Source organism: Poecile atricapillus, chromosome 16 (assembly GCF_030490865.1).
Source record: "Poecile atricapillus isolate bPoeAtr1 chromosome 16, bPoeAtr1.hap1, whole genome shotgun sequence".
NCBI lineage: Eukaryota > Metazoa > Chordata > Aves > Passeriformes > Paridae > Poecile > Poecile atricapillus.
Window position 1 is genome coordinate 1,581,571 of NC_081264.1, and position 22,684 is coordinate 1,604,254.

At 45.3% G+C, this 22,684-nt stretch overlaps 1 protein-coding gene across 1 annotated transcript in view; it reads right to left on the reverse strand.

Moving 5' to 3' along the window:
- TMEM132B (transmembrane protein 132B) overlaps window positions 1–22,684 on the reverse strand; it is a 213,454-nt gene that overhangs the window by 7,659 nt on the left and 183,111 nt on the right. Inside the window, exon 6 of the mRNA XM_058851528.1 lies at window positions 4,563–4,768. Within this exon, the coding sequence (XP_058707511.1) occupies window positions 4,563–4,768 (206 nt within the window). The remainder of the gene's footprint in view (window positions 1–4,562; window positions 4,769–22,684) is intronic.

Below are 22,684 nucleotides of genomic sequence, written 5' to 3' on the forward strand. Positions count from 1 at the left end.
AAAGGATATAATTTTTCCACTTTAAAGCCACAAAATCAAGATTTAGGCAGTAAGCCAGTGTTTTGTCTCCATGCATGCAACAAAATGTTTGGGATCCAGTGAATTGCACAGTTCCCTTTAAACTCCTCATTACAGTGTTTTCAGTGAGCTTAAAATCCTTCATTAAGCAGGGAGCTCATATTCTGCTTAAGACAGGTCCTGCTGAATATAAGCTATTGCTGCATATTGTGCTTTTTTCCCCTTGGTCATCTCTGAAAATCTCTCAGAGTTCATCTTACCCTATTTCTTGCTGCTTGGCAAACTTGCTTGGAAGGTTTGCTGCTTTTCTGGAGCGAGCCAAGGTTGCCAGAATTCCATTTAATTTACATTTCACAGAGAGAGAGGCTTTGCCAGGGAGCTGAGTTAAAGCAGCAGCCTGTTCCAAGGGTGCCTGTGAGCACTGATCTCATCAGTGATCTGTCAGCTCCACATTACAGACATTGTCTCTGAGCAGTTCAAGTGTGTCTCTTTTCATCTGCACCCCTCTCTAAACAGGCATCACCTTCTTTTTTTCTGTTAAAAAAAAAAACCCAACCCTTAAGAAATCGGTTTTGCTGGGTTTGGATTTGAAATACTCATTGCAAAGAGTCGTATATTTAAAAACATTTGCAACACCCCTAATTGAAAAAAAGAAATCTCTCTGGGATACAAATTACAAAGCACTAGAAGTTGATTTAGTGGAAGCTACAGAAATAAGCTGCACATAACTCCACTCACAGTTCAAGAAGAAAAGTAATTTGGTGCTTTTACAGATCTTGAAAATACAGCCTACCTATTAACAAAAATCTCCAAGGCCTTTTCTCCATAGGACATTAAAGTCAATTAACTAAAGGAGCAAATTTACAGCGTGTTCCAGCTTTGTGCAGGTGCTGTTACCCACAAATGGAATGGTTTCAATCCAGTGTCACATAATTTGCCCTAAAGCACAGCTTTACTTCTGAGGGCCAGCACTCACTGAGGGTTCAGCCAAAGCAGTTTATTTTGTCCTGCTTTTAACTCAGGCCAACTTTCCTGCTTTTGTCTCCAGAACTGGACAGGAGAGAGCTGCTCAAAGCCCAATAAACTCTGCCTGAAGTGAAACCCATGCTGCTGGTGTTGGGAGCCTCCTGAAAACAATATCCTATCCCAGCTGCAAATATTTACTGAAATTAAATTTCCAGTTTGTTCTGGGAGACTTTAGCCATGCAATTCTTATTAATGCAAGCTGAAGCCACTCATGCCATGTAAATATGTGTGCACAGAGCTGGTGCAGGAACCTCAAGAAGAAGGTAATTATTTTGCAGATGCACGAGGAATAGAAATAAATGTTCTTGTTAGACTAGCAGAGTCTGCCTGGACCTCTTCTACACTCTAATATTTGACTTTAATTTAAATATACACCTACTGTTTGCTGGGGCTGGGGGTTTGTACAGCCTGTGCTGCCTCAGACACAGCTTTTCCCTGCATCAGGAGATGATTTTGGAGCTGAATTTCACCTGCCCAGGGAGGCTCTTCCTATCTGCAGCAGCTCTCACCAGAGATCAAGTTCTCCACTTGATAATATTAAAGATTTGCCATATACTGCTGGCTGATCTGGTAAATTGCATTGCTGCTTTTACACTGGGGAGATGAATTGGGTTTTTTTTCCAGTTTCTGACACAAAAGCAGCCTGTCTGTTCCTTTCTGTTCTCCAACAAGCTCCTGCTCTTGCAGCAGCTCAGACCAGCTAAAAACCAACACAGCTCAAACTGTGCATGGGGAGTTCGTAAAAGTTCTATCAAGACCCTGTTTTCTTCACTGCTTTGTGGAAATTATTCAAGAAGTCAGATAGGCTAAGATGTCTGTAATCACACTTATTTTACAATGACAAACATAACGGGGTTTATAGGGAGAAGCAAACATTTCACCAACAGCCACCTCTGGAAAGAACAGCTGGGATCTGGGCAATAAACTCCTCCTCAGGTCTGACACAGAGCTGCATTCAGATGAAGAGCAGCTATGCTGATGCACAAACATTTCTTTTGTTAACAGCACCAATAAAAACGTTTAAAAGATCATTGTAAGCCCAGTTCTCTTTTGCCATCTGGCTCAGCCCCTCAGACTGTGGGAATGAGGCCCTGGGGCAGCCACAGGAGATGAAAGGAACTCTGGAGGTTGCTCAAGTGTCTCTGCACAATCCCTGTAAAAATACTCCAACATTTTACCTGCTGTATATTGAAGAATAACTTTATAGCAATGTTTGGTTCCTGCTGAGAAGACAAGGAGTGGTGTGAGGACACCAGCCCTGCAGGACAGGAGGAAAGTGGAAAATTATTTTGTTTGTGGTGAGGTGAGAGAAGCCACACTGCAGTCCTGCCATGACCAGAACAGTGACACAGCTCCAGTTGATTTTTGGGCTAAGTTTAAGGTGCCTAAGCCTGTTGTCAGGGACTTTGGAAAGAGTTCTTCAGTTTCCTTCAAGGACAAATATCAAAAACCTCATGCAAATTGCCAATATTGGCTCTTACATGAAGGTGAAGTTGAAACAACACAATGCTATGGCTTCACCTGCTGGGAAATGCTTGGATTTGGGGTTTTTGCAAAGATAAAAGCACCCTGCTCACTCTCAAACCTACAGCTCCTGACTGCAGTCCAAATGTTTTGAGTGCTTCAGCTTATCACTTCAAAACTCCTAAAAACTCCCCCATGTTTAGGATTTTGGGAAACACATAGGAGGTGGAGGTATAAGCAGATTAAAAAGTAAAGAGAAAAGTCATAATAATAAAAAAGAACCAAAATGAAAAGCCACTAAATCTCAGGTTAAAACCATCCAAATCTAAAAATAAAGGAAACGTAAAAACCTTATGTGCAAAGTAAATGTCAGAGTGAGCACAACTAAAGCTGGCTCTGAGCTATTGATTCAGAATAGGGCTGCAAAGTTAAAAAGCCCACATGAATGCTCAATAAAACAGGAGATCATTTCTTTCCCGTTGAAACCTTTGCTGTTCACGTGGGCACAGACCTTGCAGGGGTGTCCACACTTTCCCTGCTCCACGGAAGATGCTGGCAGGATCTGTGCCAGCAGCTCCAGGGCAATCCAAGCAGCAGCAAATGCTTTGCACCAAAACTCTGCAAAGCTTGCCAGCTTGCAAGCAGAGCAGACTCTCAGACCGTTCCCTTCATTTCAGCTGGCCAAATAAATCAGGAGACACCAAGGGGGAAATTTCCAGCGCTGCCTGTAGCGGGTTTGAGAGTGCCCACGACTGCTAAGCAGGGCTCAATGTCTGCTCCTGCAATAAACACCAGCCTAATCCTGCAGCTGTTTGCTCAGCAAAAAAACCCTGCTTTTAGCAGGATCTGTGCCTCAGGGGTGGGACAGCACAGGCAGGAGGAGGGAGGTTCAGTGAAGATTTAAGCAGTCAGCTTCAATCCGTTCATTCCTCACCCAGCGCTGCTCTTCCTGCCTCAAAGAGCAATGCTGCCTTTGCCACTGAAGCAAACACTCTGATTTCTCATCACCTCTTCTGTCATAGCCAAAAAAATACCCACACAACCAAGAGGTCAGTCACTGCCCTTCTCTGGAGCTCATTATCTGACTGTCCTGCAAATTGGGTCCTATTCTCCTACCCAGTTCTGTGCCCTTATGAAGTGTTGGCTCATTCTCCTCCACTGCTGTCTGGGCTCTCCAGGCCCTTCAGCAGCTGAGATGTTCTCCTGGGCACTGGAGAGTTTCAGCTGGAGCTGCCACAGTGTTCAGCACCCCTCTTGCTGCTGCCAGCAAGGCTTTTTCACCAGGTTATAAATCCCAGCTTGTGGCACGCCTTTTCCCCACTAATATTTCTCAACTTCGCCTGAAATCCACCAACAGAGCAGCGTTCCTGGAAGTTCTTAATCTTGCAAATGGTGTAAATGATGGTTATTATAGAATGAGCATTTTCAGCAGGGAATGGTGGGATCAGAGCTCAAAATCCCCACTCTCTTCCCCCTCCTTTTCTCCCTGTCCACTTTGGACATGGTCTTCAGCAGGAGCTGTTTCTCACTTAATTCAGAGCTGCTAAGGAATGCAGCAGCCAGCTCTGCTGTTGGGTACATCTGCACAGCCTGAACAACCACCCAAAGTCATGGAATCACAGCAGGTTTGGGCTGGAAGGGACCTGCACTGGCCACCTGCTCCAAGACAGAGGCAGTGACACCTGGACCCTTCCTGGGCCCTGTTGTTTGTCACAGCAGACAGGATTGAGGTCTGGCAGTGCTGAATCTCTCTCTCACACACACAGGGCTGTGTTACACCAACAGGAGAGCCCCAGCTCCTTCTCCTCAGCTCTGCACATGGGAATGTGTGACACAATGTCCTGAGGTTGTGTGGAATTGATTCATGCTCCAGGCAAAGGCACTGACTTTTAAGCTGTATAGATCAGGATAAAATGCAGCGACTGTTGGATGCTTTAATGAAGGCTGAGGCAGGCTGTAAAGCTAATGGCAAACAGGAGAGTTTAGATTCTGAGGAATGCTCTAAAATTGGCTGTCTAAAAGCAGAGCCCTGGGCAGGTGTGCTGTGAACATACCTTTTGTTGGAGGTGACAGGAATCCTCCAGCCTTTGATCTGGCTGAGCTCTGTGTCAGAGATCTCAATCTGCAGCGGGAGCCTGGGAAGCCAGACCGTCACTTCCAGCTGGGTGGTGAAATGCTGGTAAGTGAAGTTAACAATCGTATCCACTTTGCTCTTCATTTCCTTGCCATTAACGAAGATGGAGTCACAGCTGTCAGAAACCTTAAAAAAATATACAAAGAATTAGGAAATGAATAAAAGTTCCTGGGGAAGAACAAGGATGATACATCAGTCCTAAGACAACACTGCAAATGTAAGTCATGCATATTGCATTTTCAGTTTTCTAATTAGAAGCAAACAGTGATAAATGGACCCCAGGGAAAGAGTTGTGCTTTCCTCAAAGGATACTACTCAAACTACAAAAATAATTTAATGATGTTATATAACCTGTGTGAATCTTTTATATTAGGCAAATTAAACTCTTCATGAATCAAATTCCATGTGCATCAACGTTTATGTTTACAACTTGCTTAAAGAACCAGGAAAAAATGGGGCCATATGTTAGTAAGAAAAAGTCTGACTCAGAACCATAAACCAGAATCCTTTCCCTTTTCCTTGAGACAAAGATCCCCTTATGGCTCATGAGCAGAAGTGCAGCTGAAGCATTATTTTTTTAGAACTTCTCAGTAATTGTTTTAACAAAATGCATTCAGAGTTGCTTCGTGGCATTCCATGAAATCACTGCTAAAACGAGCTGTGTACTACAGCTCATCTTCCCTCTGGGTTCCAGGGATCTTCTGGCACAAAACCCAGGTCCTGAGCACAGATCTTATTTCTATAAAACCATGATGTAGCAGCTAATTCCATCTGCATCCTGGAAGACAGGACTGTTTTGTCAGGAAAGGGTTCCTGACACATTTCTATGTGTGTGTAGAGTTTTAGATTTCACAGACAAATCCACAGCAATGTATAACATTCATGTCCAGTATTTGTGTTTATGTATAACATGAGTTCTACACCTGCACACTGCATTTTTTGCTCTGTGTCTGGTTTCATTCTGTTTTGAAGAGAGGGAGGTGTACAGAGCCCATGAAGAGTGGTTTCCATGGTCTGAAGGCACAGCTGGTGCCGTGTGGTTGTGTTCCTGAAACGCACTTTGTCCTCCTGTCAGGACTGCTCTGTGTCACTGGGATCCAGGGGGATCCTCCCTGAGCCCGTGGTTCAGTTCTGGTTTCCTGGAATTACTGAGATAACTCGTGTAGGCTTCAGTGGGGAATACACTGAAACACGGGTTGAGTTCCCTCTGCAAACCTCTCAAATCTTTTCAGATATTAACAGGGATTAGGGGTTACTGAGCCAAGAAAAATTAGAGAAAAGTCTCTGGCAGTTGCTTTGTTTTGCTCAAAAAAATATGCAATATTCAGATATGAAGTAAAAGATCTGTCCTTCCATATTTACCATTTTCAAGTCAGTTTCTCAGATCCTTCTCAAGGTTCTGAAAGTACAGTTTCTGATTTACAAAGGAGCTAATCCAGGTGATGAGGCATGGGGCAAAGGAAACTAAGTCACTCTTCTGGAGAGAATACTCCCTCCACATAAATGCTTAATGAGCAGAAGAATATAAAAATAATAAATCTAGATAATCTGATAAAGAGCTTAAAATGGACTTCAGGCTCAAGAGTACCACAAATGATTTGGAGCAAACTCGGAATCTTTTTTTCCCTCCCTCATAATGTGTCACGAGTGTCTCTGGAAAGTTTAAGCACATTAAGCAAGCCCATTAATTGAATGAGCAGTTGAGATTCTAAACCATAAAGCTTACATCTTGGGAGTTATGTGAGAATTAATACAAGACAGAAATAATTAAGAAAACTCAAAGAGGGAGGGATAAACATCAAGGCTGGATCAGGGGAATAACTAATATCTGACAAGACAGCAGCTAATTTTTCAGATTCTCTTCTTGCTGCATCAAATGTTCTTGTCAGCAGGCAAGAAAGGTGCTAAATTAGGGAACTGAAAGATGGACATTAATTGTAGCTATAAAAATATCAGTCTAGGCTTACAAATTCCACAGATTTTATGTCTAGACAGAGGCATCCAGTCATTTATACACTGACCAAAAGGTAAGTACAGAGCAGGATATATAACCATGCTGTAGTTCACCCAGTGTTCCTGTGTAGCATTCAGGATTCACTGAAGTGTATCTTCCAGAAAATAATCCTGCCTGGATAAGAAAACTTGAAGAGAGCCACTGTTGTTTCAGTTCTCTATCTGGAATTTCAGTTTACTCTATTAAGTACAAGCATACCAGGTAATTCAAAGGAAAATCCAGCTGAATCCTGTGATAAAGCAGGATAAAGCTCACATGAGGAAGCCTCTATTTCACCCCCACATATTTAATTACTGCCAAGTTTCTTTCATTAACCTCACTAGAGCTGGTGTTAGAAAGTAGACTTGGCTCATCTGAAGGAAATGAGAACCTTGAGCATGGACAGAAAATGTCCAGCGCTCCTTTTTCACCTGGGACCCCTTCAGAGCCAGGACAAAGATGTGATTCCATCCTGGGAGCTGGGATTCCAGGCCAGCAGCACCGTGATGCTGATGAGGGAATGAAATCACCTCGGGCCCTGGGTTCTCTGTGGCCTGCAGCAAGGTCCCCCTGCACTTTCTCTGCTTTGGAGTCTCCTCCACACCTTCCCAGGCACAGCCTGGCTGCCAGAGGGGCTGGAGATGCTACTGGGGAGGAGCTGCTCCCATGGAATGTGCAGGGTTTGCCAAGGGGCAGCGCTGCCTGAGCAGGTGACTTCACACAGAATTCTTTTGAGCTGCTGCTGCTTTTGAGGGAACAAAGAGGGAAAAAGCTCTTAAATCTCTCCTGCAAACATTACACAGCGAGAAGAATCAGCAAAAGCTTGGAATGGCACCCTCTCATGTGAAATGCAGGGAGCAAGGCTGTTTAAAGCAGACTGTCCCCATCCATTGTCAGCTGCCTGGCAGCTCCAGAAAGTTCTGTTTGAGACAGTTTGCAGGGGAGCAGGCCAGCCACCGTGTGCTCACATATGCAGGTCAAGAGAAAGAGGGCTGCAATTAACCTCTCTGGGCTTTGAAGCAGGTGGTTGGCTCCAAACCCCACAAGTAATTGTAAAAAAGCACAATTTGCCCTGTACAGTCTGTGACAGCCTCCTCACTTTAGGCTAATCCAGAAGAGAGGGAGATAGCAGCTGAGGAGGAGTAATTGTGAAACCATTTGATGTTCAGGTCACAGAGGTCTCTGCACCCTTTTGGGGGAGCAGGTAAAACACAGGGAATGTGAAGTGACAGGAAAACAACTGATGTCTGCTTGTGGCTCATCTCTGAGTGCAGGGTCTGCTCCCAAGCTCGTCCCTCACCCTCAGCTTCGCTCCCAGGGGACAGGACAGTCACAGTCCTCATGGCTCTTTATTCTTCAGGAGTTCTTGGTCATGCTTAGACCCTGCTGGGCACAACCATTTGTGTCCACACCCTCTTGTGTGGGAGAGCAAGAGGCTTCAGCAGAGATCTGGCCACAGGGGAATCCATCTCCTGTCTCAGGGCCTTCCCAGCCCACACCTCATCTCCAAGTTCATCTTTCTTCACCTCCAGGCAAACACTTGTCACTGATATTTACATACATCTGTGTATGGACATGGATAATGAATTACAAAGGAGAACTCCTACCCAAAATAATGAATTCTGTGTAATTCAGTGCAAAGCAAAAGTGACTGAGAGGATATAAGTGTGAGACCTAGCACAGTGCAAAACTGTCCTGTGGCACTTTTCACCTGTGAATATTTGACATAAACCCCAAAGGGATGGTGCTAATTTTACAGCCAATTTAAAAAACCTGAGGCATACACCATGTGCATTAGAATTTGGTCTAACACAGAGTCTTTTCAGCTGAAAAACTCAGCCTTTGGTTATCCAGTCAGGTCCCCAGATGATTTAAATATGAAGTTCAAATTCACCCTTGAAAAGAGGTGCTTGCTGCCAAAAGACCCTTCACCAGTGCTTCAGAAACACTGGATTTACAAGAGGAGGTTTTTGCTCGGTGTCAAGATCTCCTGGTCTTTACAAGCAGAGTTCAATGGGATGGGCATGCAGACTGGAGTGTTGTAACCCTGATTCTCCTCACTCATTTCTCATTCCTTGCCTGCCTGAGCCCAGAGCGGGGCTGGCTGCAGCCCTGCATGCCCTGCATGGCTGCCCATGCAGCAGAGCTCTGGGAGCTGCTGAGGAGGGCAGGGCAGGGCAGGGCAGCAGAGCACAGCCCAGCCAAAGGGTGCAGGATATAAAGGCTCATTATTGTACCTGAGGCTGCGAAGAGAACAATTCTAACAAGATTATAGAGAACAGGGTGAGAGTGAATGGCTCATTCTCATAATAATCTCACAGTGGTGATTCTGTGGTATTGCCTGAACTCTGCCTTTCCAACCTTTCCCATGCCATTGTTGCTGACATTGTTGTTACCACATGAGGAAGGACTTGCTGAGCTGTTTGCTCGCTCCTCAAACCCTTTCACTGTGTGTTTAACTTCTGCCTCTTGCATCTTTTTAAATGGCTGCAGCATGGCCGGATCATACTCCTGTCTGCTTTGGGTAACTTTCTACTTTATTTTTATTGTTGCTATGTTTGCTTTAGAAACCACAGAAATCTCTGAAATCACTTCCTCAGCCTGAGGAATCTGGCCTAGGCTTTGAGTAACAGCTGGAGACAAAAAGAAGGATTATTCTTCCCATCCTTTTATTTCTCCCTCTACCCAAGAGCTGCTTACTCCCACGCCTTCCTTGGCTCCTGTCCTCTTCTGCACCTGAAGACATTGCTGCAGCCTCTCCTCGACCAGCAAGGGGCAGAAAGATGTGCCTCATGTCTTGAGACAAAACAAACAAAGGCCATTCCCAAACCCTTTTCTGATAAAAAATGCTGGGTTTATTTTAAATTCAGAATCCTGCCTGACAGCAGCCAATCTAATAAATGTCAGGCTTCTTGTTTTGGCTGCAGCTGTGTGTTATGTCATGACATGACAATTATCCAAGTGCACAGGATTCGCCCATATTCATGTGTTGAGTGATAAAATCAAATTTTTGCATCAGATTTTGTTACCCTTTTAAAACTGAAACAAATTGGTCATTCATTGTTTGAATTCCAGCTCTGCCCCTGCCCTGGCACCTCTGCCCATGCTCCTCACAAACCACGCTGGACCTGGCCTCACAAGGATCTCTTTCTCTTCCACAAGCACTTTTCCTGCATTTTTCCATGCAGATAATTCTCACAATAGTTTTGTCTCCCCCTGCCCCAGCTCTGTGCACTGGGGTCTGCAGATATTGGCTGTGAGCAATTTGAGGCAAATGGTAGATTAAGAACATACAGAGTAAAGGATGGCAAATGGCATAATGCTGGAATTTAAACTAATAAAACAAGAGGTTTTATTCCCTTTTAATCTTCCACATGTGCAGAATAATCTTGGAAGTGTCATTTTTGAAACAATTTTTTCCCGTTAATTTGTTTTTATTGGCAAATCAGTTCTCCAAGTACTGTTCTCTGAAATAGCTGCTGTAGTTTCAGATAGAAGTGTTGGCTTTAGGAATCCCCTGAGATACATTCTAAGGTTCCTTTCCTACTTAGAAACGATAGCAAGAGTTTAAGTCGAGTATTCCCCATCCCATGTGTTCGATATGTGTTTGTTTTTCATCTTATCATTGAATAATAATGTTACCCAGGAACAGGATACAAACTACTCACTTACAAACAGGATTAGAATGATTTCCCCCATCCCTACCACCAGCTTTCACTGGAGAAAAGGTAAAAAATGAGACATGTCAAGGTGAGCCTGAAGCAGTTCCAGTGCTCTTCATGCTAAGTAGTCTTTAATTGCAACATCCACCAAGAATTAAATCACATCCTTTGCACTGAAACAGGAGCTGTCCTTAATCTTGCTGTTTGGGGAAATTGGGATTGAGGCAGGGAAGTTTGTTCAGCCCCCTCAGCACTGTGGTATCCTGTAAAAACAGGCTGGTCACATCATCTGTCAGCAGCAACAGGGCTGTGTTTGGCTTGGTTATTTTCAGCTACATTTGCTCTTTTTCTAATTACCCAAAGGTTAGATCTTAAAGCTGTTGAAATCAATCCAAAGGAATCAAGTGGAGGATGATGAGTATCAGAGGCCAGCACTGGTTAGGCATTTCCCAAACTACACAATCAAATCCCTTGGGAAGTCCAGGCCATTTTGAAATGATCATTTTGTAATGGTCTCTTCCCTGTTTTATTGTTCTAAAGGAGTAAATCAGGAGATCCAGAACTCAAATCTGGACTTTGAGTGTCTCTAAAGAGGGACAGAAGCACGGGTTGGCTTGTCCTGACAGTGAGGAGCTGGAGGGAGCACACAGCCCCCAAAATACACCCCCCAAAATCATCCCCACGGCTGCAGTGAGCTGCAAGAACATCCCAGACACAGGCAGGAGCAGCACAGCTGTGTTTGCCACACGGGACCTGTCCTGCAGAGCACTTCTGGCAAAGTGCAATCCGTGATTTACGCTCAGGCCTGACGGTAACAAGGAGCTGGAAGCAAGATTGAAAGGAAGATCCTTCATCCAGGAAAGCACAGATCTGGAAAAGCAGAAAATTGACTGAAGTGCTGCGTGTCCAAGAGGCCAGGAAAGCTCGATGGTGTGAGCAGCAGCAATGGGCACCACAGAATTACTGCCAACTCCTTCTTCCAGCCTGGGAGCTTCTGCTCGTTTTCTCTGAGGATCAGCCTTTAACACTGCTGAGGAAGAGAGGCAGGAAATTGAGGGAGGAGGGAGATGAGCCCAGGTATAGCCTGTGATGATGTGTGTTTGAAGTTTTAGAGTGGTTTTAGCATTTAACCCCCATTGAAACGCACTGAACTAGAGGGAAGGACAGCATGGCAGACATTAACATTTGGGTTTAACAATGCAGACAATTGCTGAGGCTTAGAAAAGGTGCAGTGATCCATGAATGCACGATGAGAGTTTAAAAACCTGCTCAACGGAATGGAGTGTGCACTATTCAAAAACTGTTGATCTGTGCAAAATTATTAAACGACACTTGAGATGTGCCAGGATTCCAGTCCCAGCGCAGAGCAGCTGCTCCTGTTCTCCTTCCAGCCCCTGCAGCCCATTCCTGCTGGAGAGAGGAGCTTGGCAGGGACACAGGTGGAGAGAGGAAGGTGATGATGTGATGTGCACTCAGACTGCAGCTGAATTCCAGCTCAGCAGCAACCACTGAGCACCCACAGCAAGGGCAGAGGCTCCAGCATCTCCTCCTTACTGATTATGGAGAGGCAATACTGAAAGCTAAAGGGGATGCCAAAATGTTCTCTGCTTCATGTAATCAGATCCTTGACCCATCAGCTGAGCTTTTAGTTGCAGGTTTTCCACAAAAAAAAAATCAAGTTGAGGAATTCTGTTGGAATTAAAAGTCACTATTTCTGCTCTGCCCACTGGTTTCTGATTACCATGTGCAGCCTGAGAAAGAGAGATCATCTGCATTCGGTGAAATGAGAGGAGACAGGAGAGGAGAGCCTTGTTCAGGTACCTGGGACAGGCTGTGCTTGGTCCCCCAGGATTGTCACCTGCCCTGCAGATAAAGAAATGCTGCTCAATAGCAAGAAGAAGTGCTGGAGGTGCTGCTGTCAGTCTGAGCAAGGCATTCTGCAGTGGGGACAGGCTCTGCTGTGATGGGTGAAAGGGAGCAGGGATGGCACTGCAAGGGGACACTGCCTGCCTCTGAAATTTCATCCAGCCCTCGCTGAAGTAAGTGAGAGACTTTCTCCTGCTTTACTGGCCCCAGACCAGGAGCTTTCAGGGCTGTGAGGACTTCACTGTCTATTGTAATGCAGTGACAGCCAACTGTGACACAAGCTTGGAACAAAGACTTGTAGGCAGTGTGGTTTTGGAGGCTCAAGTTCTCTGGTGTGTCACACTTCAAGTTGTTTGGACAAACTGCAATTATCCCTTGATGGAGCAGCAGTTCCAGTGCCAGGATGCAGCAGAGCAGGTGCACATGAAGTAAGTTCAAGCTCATTTCAATCTCAGCACAGTCTGTGTTTAGGGAAAGCTTCAGGAATACTTTTTTCCCCATTCAATCACTACTTTTGTTGATAATGAGAACACATGGAGCAGAACTCAGAGCAGGATCTCCTTTCTTCCTTATCCACTTGCAATCAAAATCGTGTCAGTCCCATTCTTGCTGGGTGAGTTTCTGTTTTTCAGAGCAGTCTGGCTCCTGCTCGCCTTGTCACCGTGATGCAGTGCCTCTCCTGGGCCAGCATCCTCCCCAGCCAGGCCTGCTTATCTCCAGACACACATCTTCATTCTCCCTCGGAGATAAAGCAGCTCTCACCAGCACAAATTCCAAGCACACACTCTCGTCTGAGGTGGATTTGTTTAAATATTTTACCCTTTCACTCGTTGCAGATAAGGCATTACCAGCACTTGTTAGTTTATGTAAACATCCACATTCTTCATATTCATCAGCTGCTATCCCAGAAGGGCTTAAGAGCTGTTTATGTGGTGAAACCCCAGCAGATGGTACCAGCTCCTTCTTGCACCCATCTAATTGCAAACACTGAACCTGCTCTGTAAAAGCTGTTAATTAGGTGAAAATAACACATATGTTTGAGCTATAAGCTAAGGTGGGTTTTTTCCCCCCCTCTCTGTTTTCCCCCAGTTGAAATGCTCACACAAATGGGGTTATAAACTGAATATAAACCAATAATCTGCAGATGGGTGAGAAAAGTAAGGGGGGGGGGGGGGGGAAATAGGCAGCATCAGATGTAACGTTCTTTGTAAAATAAAGGGCTTTAAAAGTCATTTTTAAAAAACAAAGTAAACTTAGTGTTCATGACTCATGGCTGTAATCCCTGTGACTGAAATTTAAGATCTAAGGCTCCATGAAATTAAAGAAAAAGAAACAATTACATGCATATTCATTCAATTTCATGTATTGCGTATCCTTCAATTCTTCCAACAAAATTTTAACGGGGGAAACAGGGGTTTCTAAAGGCTCTGTTTGAGAGAACCCTGGTGTGCCTGCTGGCTTCTCAGCGTTCCTGGGGAATGCAAATATTCCACAGGTGTGACAAGAGAGAGCACAGAAAGCTCAAGGACAGGGAGTGTGCAGAGCCCTCGTGGCCCAGTGTTGGAGTCTGAGATACAGACTGTGTGCCCTTGTTTTTAATATTTAGTTCTAGGATTCAAGGAAACACTGAATTTCATATAATATGAAATTCATGTGCATGTTTTCATGGCGATACATGAAAACAAATGTTAAAGTTAGATAAGAAAAGTATAAATGTAGATTAGAAAGTTTCTTAAATCACTGGGTGAAAAAGTAGTTTAGAGAACAGGAGACAAGATGGAGGATTTAGGGTGCTGTCTCTTGTCCTTCTTCTTTCTTCTTCATGTTCTTCTCCTGGGGGTTTTTGGGTAGTAGTGAGTGATTGGGTAGAAAATGTCACAGTGCAGCACACAGGTGTTGGGTCATTGGGTCACTAAGAAAAATAATTGAGTTGGCATCTGTTAATTGGGTAAATGGACATATAAAAGACCTTGAAGAAGATCTTTGTTAGCCATTTTACCCCTTTTCCATCATAGTGCACATAGGTCCCTTGTAATGCTGATAAGAAAAAATAAACAACTGAGACCGAACGAGAGAAAACTGCCTCCCTCTCATCAATCTTCAGTTCAAAGGGAAAAAGAACCCAAATCTAAAAGTCCAGTAAAAAGACAGCCCAGGAGGGCTCAGCCTTCCCCAGCCACACCAGGGCCAGAGCTGATGCTTTAAGCTTTGGCTTTCATATTTTCCAGATTCTGTACTGGTACCTAACTCTGAACTTCACATGGAGCATCAGCAAGTTCTCACAGCTCAGGCACACACAACAATCCTTTTCCAGCCCCAGAGCCAAGGGCACCTCTGCAGCTTCAGCCCCAAAACCAGCAGCGAATTGAGGAGAGCAACCTGGGACTGCATCACCTGCAGCTGGAACTGGACAATTCACCCCAAAATGGAAATGGACCAAAAATGATAAAAAACTCCTGACCCAGGGCCCATCTTCTGTCCACCTTGGGTCCATCTTGGTGCAGCCAAAGCCAGGCTCTTGCACTGCCCAAGGTGCATCCTTGGAAGGGCTTTTAATAAATCCCTGTTTTATTCCTTTAGCTGTGTCCAGCCTCTGCTCCAGGAGCCCCTTGAGGCATCAGTGCCCATCAATCCCTGTGCTGCTCCTGGATGAATCCTGCAGGAAAAGGAACCCCAGGTGCTGCTCCTGGATGAATCCTCCAGGAAAAGGAGCCCCAAGTGCTGCTCCTGGATGAATCCTGCAGGAAAAGGAGCCCCAGGTGCTGCTCCTGGATGAATCCTGCAGGAAAAGGAGCCCCAGGTGCTGCTCCTGGATGAATCCTGCAGGAAAAGGAGCCCCAGGTGCTGCTCCTGGATGAATCCTGCAGGAAAAGGAGCCCCAGGTGCTGCTCCTCCCACCACACAGAGCATCCCTTCCCTAGGGGTGCCATGGGAACGTGTGCCAGCATCCACACCGTAAAGCCCCCAGGAGCAGACAGACAAGCTCTAAAGCTTGGGAGCTTAACAGTATTAAGAGGGATGTCTTAAGTCATGAATATTTGCCACACTAATCTAGCCTTTAATCTTCTCCCAGTAACACAAGGATACACCATCCTTATCCCAAAGGATCAACAGAAAAGCAGAAAAAAATCCCCAGAAAGCTCTTAAGTACACAACAGCACACTTTTGTTTTGTAAAGAAAACTCTGGTCCTATGCCTAGACCGTGCTGCATCGACATTCATAAGTCTTCCCAGTTAGTTTTTAGTCTCTGAGCAACAAATAATTCATTAATTAGTAAAAAAGGGAAAAAGGGACTTTCAGACAGCCAACCCAGCCAAGAAAAGCAGCCCTTGAACTGCATTCATTCAGCCAAGTGCTTCAACAGAATTATTTGGAGAGAATGTCAAGAGTCTTTACCTAAAAATTACTTTTCTTCTCTGGTCTTCTGAGACTGGACTAGAGTGGACTGCCTTGTTCATCTGCTCCAGGATGGCCCAGAGGATAAGCTTTAGGAGAGGCTCCCTGGTCAGAAAAGGGCTCTGGAATTTCCCTCTGGACTGTGCCAGGACAGCACTCACAGGGAATATTCCTGGGTACCCACGCAGGAAAACCAGGGGAGCTCCTCTGGATGAGAGACTGGAAAGAAAAAGTCCCCGTGTATCAAAAATACAGAAAATCTGATCTGCTCCCAGCCTTTCTGTTTTGCACCTGGAGCAGGAGTGAATTGTCCCTGTGATGCAGAGAATGGAACAGAACAAATCCTGCAGGAACAGCCCTGTTTAGGGAGAAAGGTCAGGGTGATCTCTGCTCTGCTTTCTCTGCTCTTTCTCTGTCATTGTGGCAGTAAAGCCAAACTCCAACAAGGGTGAAAGAATCACATCCCAGCCTCTGCAGAGCAGATTATCTTAATAATTACAAACAATTATTTATAATTACATATATTTCTAATTATAAATGTAATTATACAGCCGTAATTACAAATACCTGGTGCAAGTGTAATATAAATGTTTGGCTACTGCAGGACTAGCAGTGAATGAGCTGCCCTGAAATGGGAATGTTCTGTCACTGCTGTGCACTGATCTGTGTCCCCATCCTAAAGCCCTGAAGGTGAGGGGACTCTGACATCCCCTAACACCTCCCACATTTATTTCCCCTTGCAGTGACAATTCACTCCTGCTCCAGGTGCAAAACAGAAAGGCAGCTGGGAGCAGATCAGATTTTCCATATTTTTGATACATGGGGATTTTTTCTTTCCAGTCTCTCATCCAGAGGAGCTCCCCTGGTTTCCCTGAGTGGGTACCCAGACTCTGACATCCCCTAACACCTCCCACCTTTATTTCCCCTTGCAGTGACAGGCTGGAGCTGTGGTGCTGACCTCGAGGTGTTGGGGACATGGCCTTGCCAAGGGTGGCATCTTTCCCTGCACACTGCTGCCCAAATCCCTCCATCCACGCCCCGCCTCCAGTCACTGAGGGTGTTCACATTCCTCTGGAGGTTCTCTGCCAGTCATCCCAGTGGATTTTACAACAGAATTCATTGGCACAATCCTTCTTTTTCCCAAGAAGGGAGCAGAGCCTGTCAAACCCCTGAGCAGGAGAGCTGAGGACATGTCGTGGGGCTCAAGGGGACACGGGTGGCCTCTGGACAGGTGGCCCCAAACTGGCAGCATGGGGGTACCAGGTCCAAAACTCCCAAAATCACAGAAAAATTCCCAAAATCACAGCAAAATTCCCAAAATCACAAAAAGATTCTGCTGGGGGCTGAGACCTCATGGTTATGAGGGTCTGCAGAAAACAAGACACTTTTAAGGAGAACTTTTAAAAAAGCCTAATCACAGTGAGAACAAATGTTAAAATGCCACACTCTGGGTGACACAAAATTTGCCTTTTTTTCCACAGAGTTCTTCAGAAACCACAACTTATTGAAATCAATACTTTGCTATTGACTTTCACTTAAAGGCAGAGATTGAATTATCAGAAAATTCAGTGCAGAGCTACCTGACTCCTCCACTGTGCTCTTCAGTGGATCATTTGTAATCCAAAGCCTGTATGACACAGGCAGACTGGGCTTCTCTCTCATCCAATAACACCCTGTTAAAATCCATTTACAAATGAGTTGGCCTCCCTATCTGTCAGTCTTTCTGCCATGGACTTGTATGAACCCTGTCCAAATGCCAAGACAGATCTGTAAAGTTCTTGAGTTTCCCCCTCGAATCTGGGCAGAAACAACCGTGCCAAGCCATGCATGAAAGGTAAGTGACAAACTGCCATAAGTTTTCTGTTGTACTTTAGGGTTTTTCTCTTTTTGTTTGTTTTTCAACATCTTCCCTTAGGGCTGTGTGGATACAGAAAAGCCACAGTGAAAGAAGAGAAAAACATGGGAAGAGGAGGAAAAGGTTTCTACCTTCTCTTCATCACAAGAGAAGTTTATGTAAAAGTTTTGTGTGACATAAAAATATATCCCTAAAATCACAGAAAACCTGTACATCTGACCTTTTTACTAGAAATTATGAGTTCTCTTTTCTAACCAGAAAACTTACAGGTGCCACACAAACAGAAAATACTTCCAGCTTGTGTCTGGAAAGGAAATTATGTCATTAAAAATGGTGCTTTGTTAAAAATCCCTAGGAGAACAGACAGGAAAAGCCAGTGTTAAAAATACCCAGAAGAAGAGGCAGGGAAAGCAAAATGAAAACAAAGCAGGCAGAACACAGAGCAGGCTGAGAGCAGCAGAGAATGCACCTGAATGAGCTGGTCAGCCTGGGCTTGGGGAAAAATGCAATTTCCATGTGCTGCAGGCTCGGGTCCATCAGCCCAAGGTGAATTCTTTGCTGTGGTTTCCACCCCCGCTGGTTAAAGAGACTTTCTGTGAATTTTAGTCACGCTGGAAGCCCCAAGAGGGATTGCTCAGAGGGACAAGATCAGAGAGCAACCACAGAGGTGCAATCCAGGTGTGAACATTCATGCACAGATACAGAAATTACTCCCCCATGAAACCCTAGGTCCCTCTCTTACTTTCATCTCCTTGCTAGAGCTACAAAAGAACAAGTTAATGTGAAAAGCAGATTTAATTTCTTAATGAATGCACATTTTTTCTTTGTACTGCTGTTCTCTGGAGACACTTCCACCCCCATCCATACAAACCAAACAGAGACAATGCAAACCTGTGCTGTGACTGTCACATTTCTGCCCAAGCAGAACACAAGTCCTGGGCAACATTTGCATCCCAGGCATCCCTACTGCAGGTGCTTCACTGTGCTTTTATACTCTGTGCAATCAGCACTCAAGGCTGAATAGATTTTGCCTTTATTTTCTAGAAGAAACTCATCCTCCCTGTCTTCTTTTAAGTTTTTTCTTAATAGTAGCTTCTCAGCTGACATCACGTGGATTTTTTCCCCGTGTTTGTGCTGCAGGTGCACTTTGGAGGCTGTGGTAGGACAGTTTTCATCTCCTCCTCTGCAGCTTCACTCCTATTTTGTCCTGAAATCTTCAAATAGTTCCTTGCCTTGATCTCCCACTTCTGTGGCAAAGGAGGGTTTGGTGAAGTTTTGGTTGGGAATTTAACCACACTGGCTGCCAAACCCATACATTTCTTTCTGTCCATTCACCTTATTCCGAGCTCATTTCATATTCTCACCAGGATTTCAAGGAGGGCTCATTCCATAAGGAAATCCTCTCTGCCTGCAGCAGTCTCATCTCCATGGCACAACAGCCCCTGCAGCAGGCGGCTCTGAAGTCAGTTTGTGGTGACCAAAGCTGTCAGCTCTCAGAAATAACTCCATTCAAGTCTGCTTTTATGGCAGTCAGAGATTATTGCACTTGAGACAGGAGCCTTCTCTGTGGCACTGAGATGTTTGCTTTGCCTGTTGCCCAACACTGCATCCCCTGCAGCTGCTGAAGGTCTCCAGCCCTCGGTGAGCTCGTGCTCATCTGCACTTATTGATATGAGCCCTTCTCATGCTGGTTCTGCCTTCCAGTGCCCACCCCGCTGCATTTCATCTCTAGCCACACACTCAGCTCCAAGGGGATGATGCAGCAATTATTTTATTCAAACCAGAATAACCAAAACTCATTCGGTGCTCCCACACTGCTGGAAAACACCCTGGCACTGTGAGGGTGCATCTCCCACAGCTGGCAGCACCTGCAAGGAGCTTCCAGGAGCCACAGAAAGGATTTGCTGCAAAGATTTGTTTCTCACGAGGTCAAAGAGCCCCACAGTTGTGGCAGGTTGTACTCGTGGCCATCTCCTGCTCCTGGAGAGCAGCACACACACGGTGCCTGCAGCTACAGGGCTGAGGAAAGGCTGCACTGACATTCTAGGAAGGGATGAGCTGCTCCAGGAAAATTCCTGCTTTACAGGATACCTCCTGTTTCTTTTCCTTATTTCTCTACTTACCTGTCAGTCTCATCTCAGCCCTCTTTATTTAGAATCACCTTCATTTTCAGGTACCTTGAGCTTGCTGCAGCTCCTCCTGAACTCCCAGTGACAGACAGAAGAGGAATTATGTGAAAGACAGGCAGCAGCAGCCCCTTCAGGACCTCTTCAGTCTCACCAAACAAAATCCCTGACTCACACAAGGTCAGCAGCCTTCTCCAAGGAGCCACACTCCTGTACAAAACCATCTGTGCATTCCTCAAATGGGCCAAAGCTGGAGGCATCTTCTTATAAGAATTAAGGGGATCAAAGTTGGCAATAATATCTTTTTCCTCAGCAGAACTGGTTACACAAGATGAAAATATCAATAATAACATAAGGCGATGAGACAAGCCACGCTGTCAAGTTAGTGAGGAACAGAAGGTCTTAGCAAATGGCTGTCTGTGAGACTTCAAACTCACCAGCAGCACTGCAAACAACAAACAAGCTGGGACTTCAACAATTCCAGTGGCATGGTGTCCACAGCCAGAAGAACATCCCCACTGTGCTTGCTCTGGGTTTGCTCAGTGCCAGCACAGAGGAGAAGCCTCTCAGGGTCTCTGTGGTGCTGCATCTCTCCAGCTCCCCAGGGAAATGGGATCAGGCCCAGCTGCAGCCCTGGGGTTTCTCTCATGAAGAGCCCAGAGATGTCCCTGGAGCAGGGCAGGAGCAGGGTGACACCAGGATGGCTGTAAGGAGACACAGCCCTGCTCTAAGGACACAGGAATTGCTGTTTCCCTCCTACCCTTTCTTTCCTTCAGTGTCACTTTGCCCCTGCTTTTTGTCCTCAGATCCTCATCTTCATTTCGTAATTTTGAAAACATTTGCTTGGCATTTATAGTGCACAAAGTGTGCTTAAAAACACAGCAATGAAGCATTTACTCCAAGGAAGGATTTTCTCATTTCACTCCACTAATCCCTCATGCTAAACTCACTGCAGGTTGGGGAAATCTAAAAGTCTCCAGCTTCTGTGTGGCAGGAACTATTTAAGTCTGCAGATTTCCAGTATGGGTGTTTTGAAATCTTTTATATGTGGGGTGGCAATAAAAGATGTGAAGAGAAAATCTCCCCTGGCAACATGTACTCTTGAAAGGCCCTTTCAAAGCAAACATCCCAGCAGTAAGAAATACTTCAGCACGTTCCCATCTTCCCCCTCCCTCCCTCTCCGCCTCCCCAGCCTGTGCTCTTTGCATTGGAATAATAAATTTCTTTGTGCCCCATCTCACAGAAGTGTTTCACATCACCTCTGTGCACTGGGCTGGGGAAGACCTCGCAATCTCAGGTTATTTTCTCTCACACAGCTCCGCGAGTGTTTCGTGTTTCTTTTGCAGAGTTATCAGCTGGCCGTGTAACGTTCAGTTTTGGGGGGGAAAGATGATTGTATTCTGAAATACTGATTGCATCAAATGGCAACTAGATTGTGAGACAGTAATCATGCTGAGCTCAGGCGATTAAAAACTCACTTGGAAAATTGGTGCTTGCTGAGCCTTTATGGAAAGAAATGAATTAAGAAGGGAAACAATAAGGAAGGGCATACATTAATTTGGCTCTGCAGTGCATAATGCTGATTGTAAGAGATCTAAGGAAGAGCTGAGTGTCTTAAGGAATTCCTCTTCTGTTTTCAGAAGGAAACCTGAGAGCCACCGGAGAGGGACTGCAAATTAAATCCTCACAGCAATCTCAGAAGCAGCACATAAATAAACGATATAAATAGGAGCTAGCATTTCCTGCTAGGAACTTCTCTTTTGTGACAATGCCTCTCACACAAAGGAGTCCCTGTGCTGGCAGGGAATCTCCAGCCTCTCTCCCTGGCTGCTGCTGCAGGTGCTGGGTGTTTGCACCAGGGCTGAGGTGAATATTCTGTATTTCTGGAGAGCTGCAGGGTGGGCACTGTGTGCTGCGCTGGCACGCAGGGCTCAGCACACTGCGGGCACTGCGGCGATAATCCATGCAAATAAACACCCAGATCTGTGCCAACAAAACAATGTTCACTTCCCAGCCTCCTCCTGACACCTGCACCACTCCAGCTCTCTCTGCTCATTATTCCTCTGCCTCACAAGGGACTTTGGGCCGGGTGTTGGAGGGAGATTTCACCCTGCAGGCTCCGTACCCACACCCGTGGCCTCGGACACACCGGTGCCTGACTCTGGTTCTGTACCATGTTTGCTTTGGAATCTGAACTACCATATTTGTGAGTGAAATCAAGATTTTGTCATTCTGCTGTGCACAGAGCCGTAGCACATGTGAGCTCAGAGTGCTGATCAGCTGTCTGACACAGCAAGGTGGCTGAGGATGCTGCTGCTCTCCAGGGCCTGGGCTCCAGGAGATGGCACTGCCCCAAGGCTGGGAGCTGACTGCTTTAACACAAACACCACACATATTTGTTCTGGAATCGTGGAGCACTTCCAGGGCTTTTCCTCAGGAGAAATTCATCAAAGGAGTAAAACTCAACAACTTAATATTAACCAAAAGTCATTCATTTTCACAGTGGAAAGCTGCTTAATTCCCCAGCCAAGAGTCACAGAATTCCAAATCTGTCCCTCAACTTCTGGTTGAACAGATGCAAACTTTAAAGTTTAATCACTGCTTAACACTTCTGATATTTGTGAAGATATACCTGGACCATTCTCCAACAGCCTGGCTCGACTCACAAAAACAACTCTAGCAATTCAAGAAGTCTTAGATGTGGGAGTAAATGTCTTGGTACAGTGCCATGAGTATAAATCAGACCTTAATAATTGACAACACAAAACAAAATGCTAAATCCTGACATTTAGTTAACCACTGAAGCCACTGCTCTGACTGAAGCTGAGGGAGCCTCTCCCTGGAGTGTGGAATTAATTGGGAGAAGAGAAAAACCACACCCCAATGCAACTCTTCCATACTTCAGGTAAATGGAAAAAGAAATCCATTTTTAACTTCACTTTGTTCTTCATCCTCATTTAATGAGTTGTCTGATTCATTAATCCAGCATTAAGTACTATTCTTTAAGGCTGGGTTTCCCCACTCCCCTCAGAATCCCAGATACACCCCAACCCAACCTTTGTGTTAATTCTCCTCCTGTTCCTTATCCTGTGAACACCAAACCAGTTTTCACTCTGAATTCCAGTTCCATATAATGAGAACAC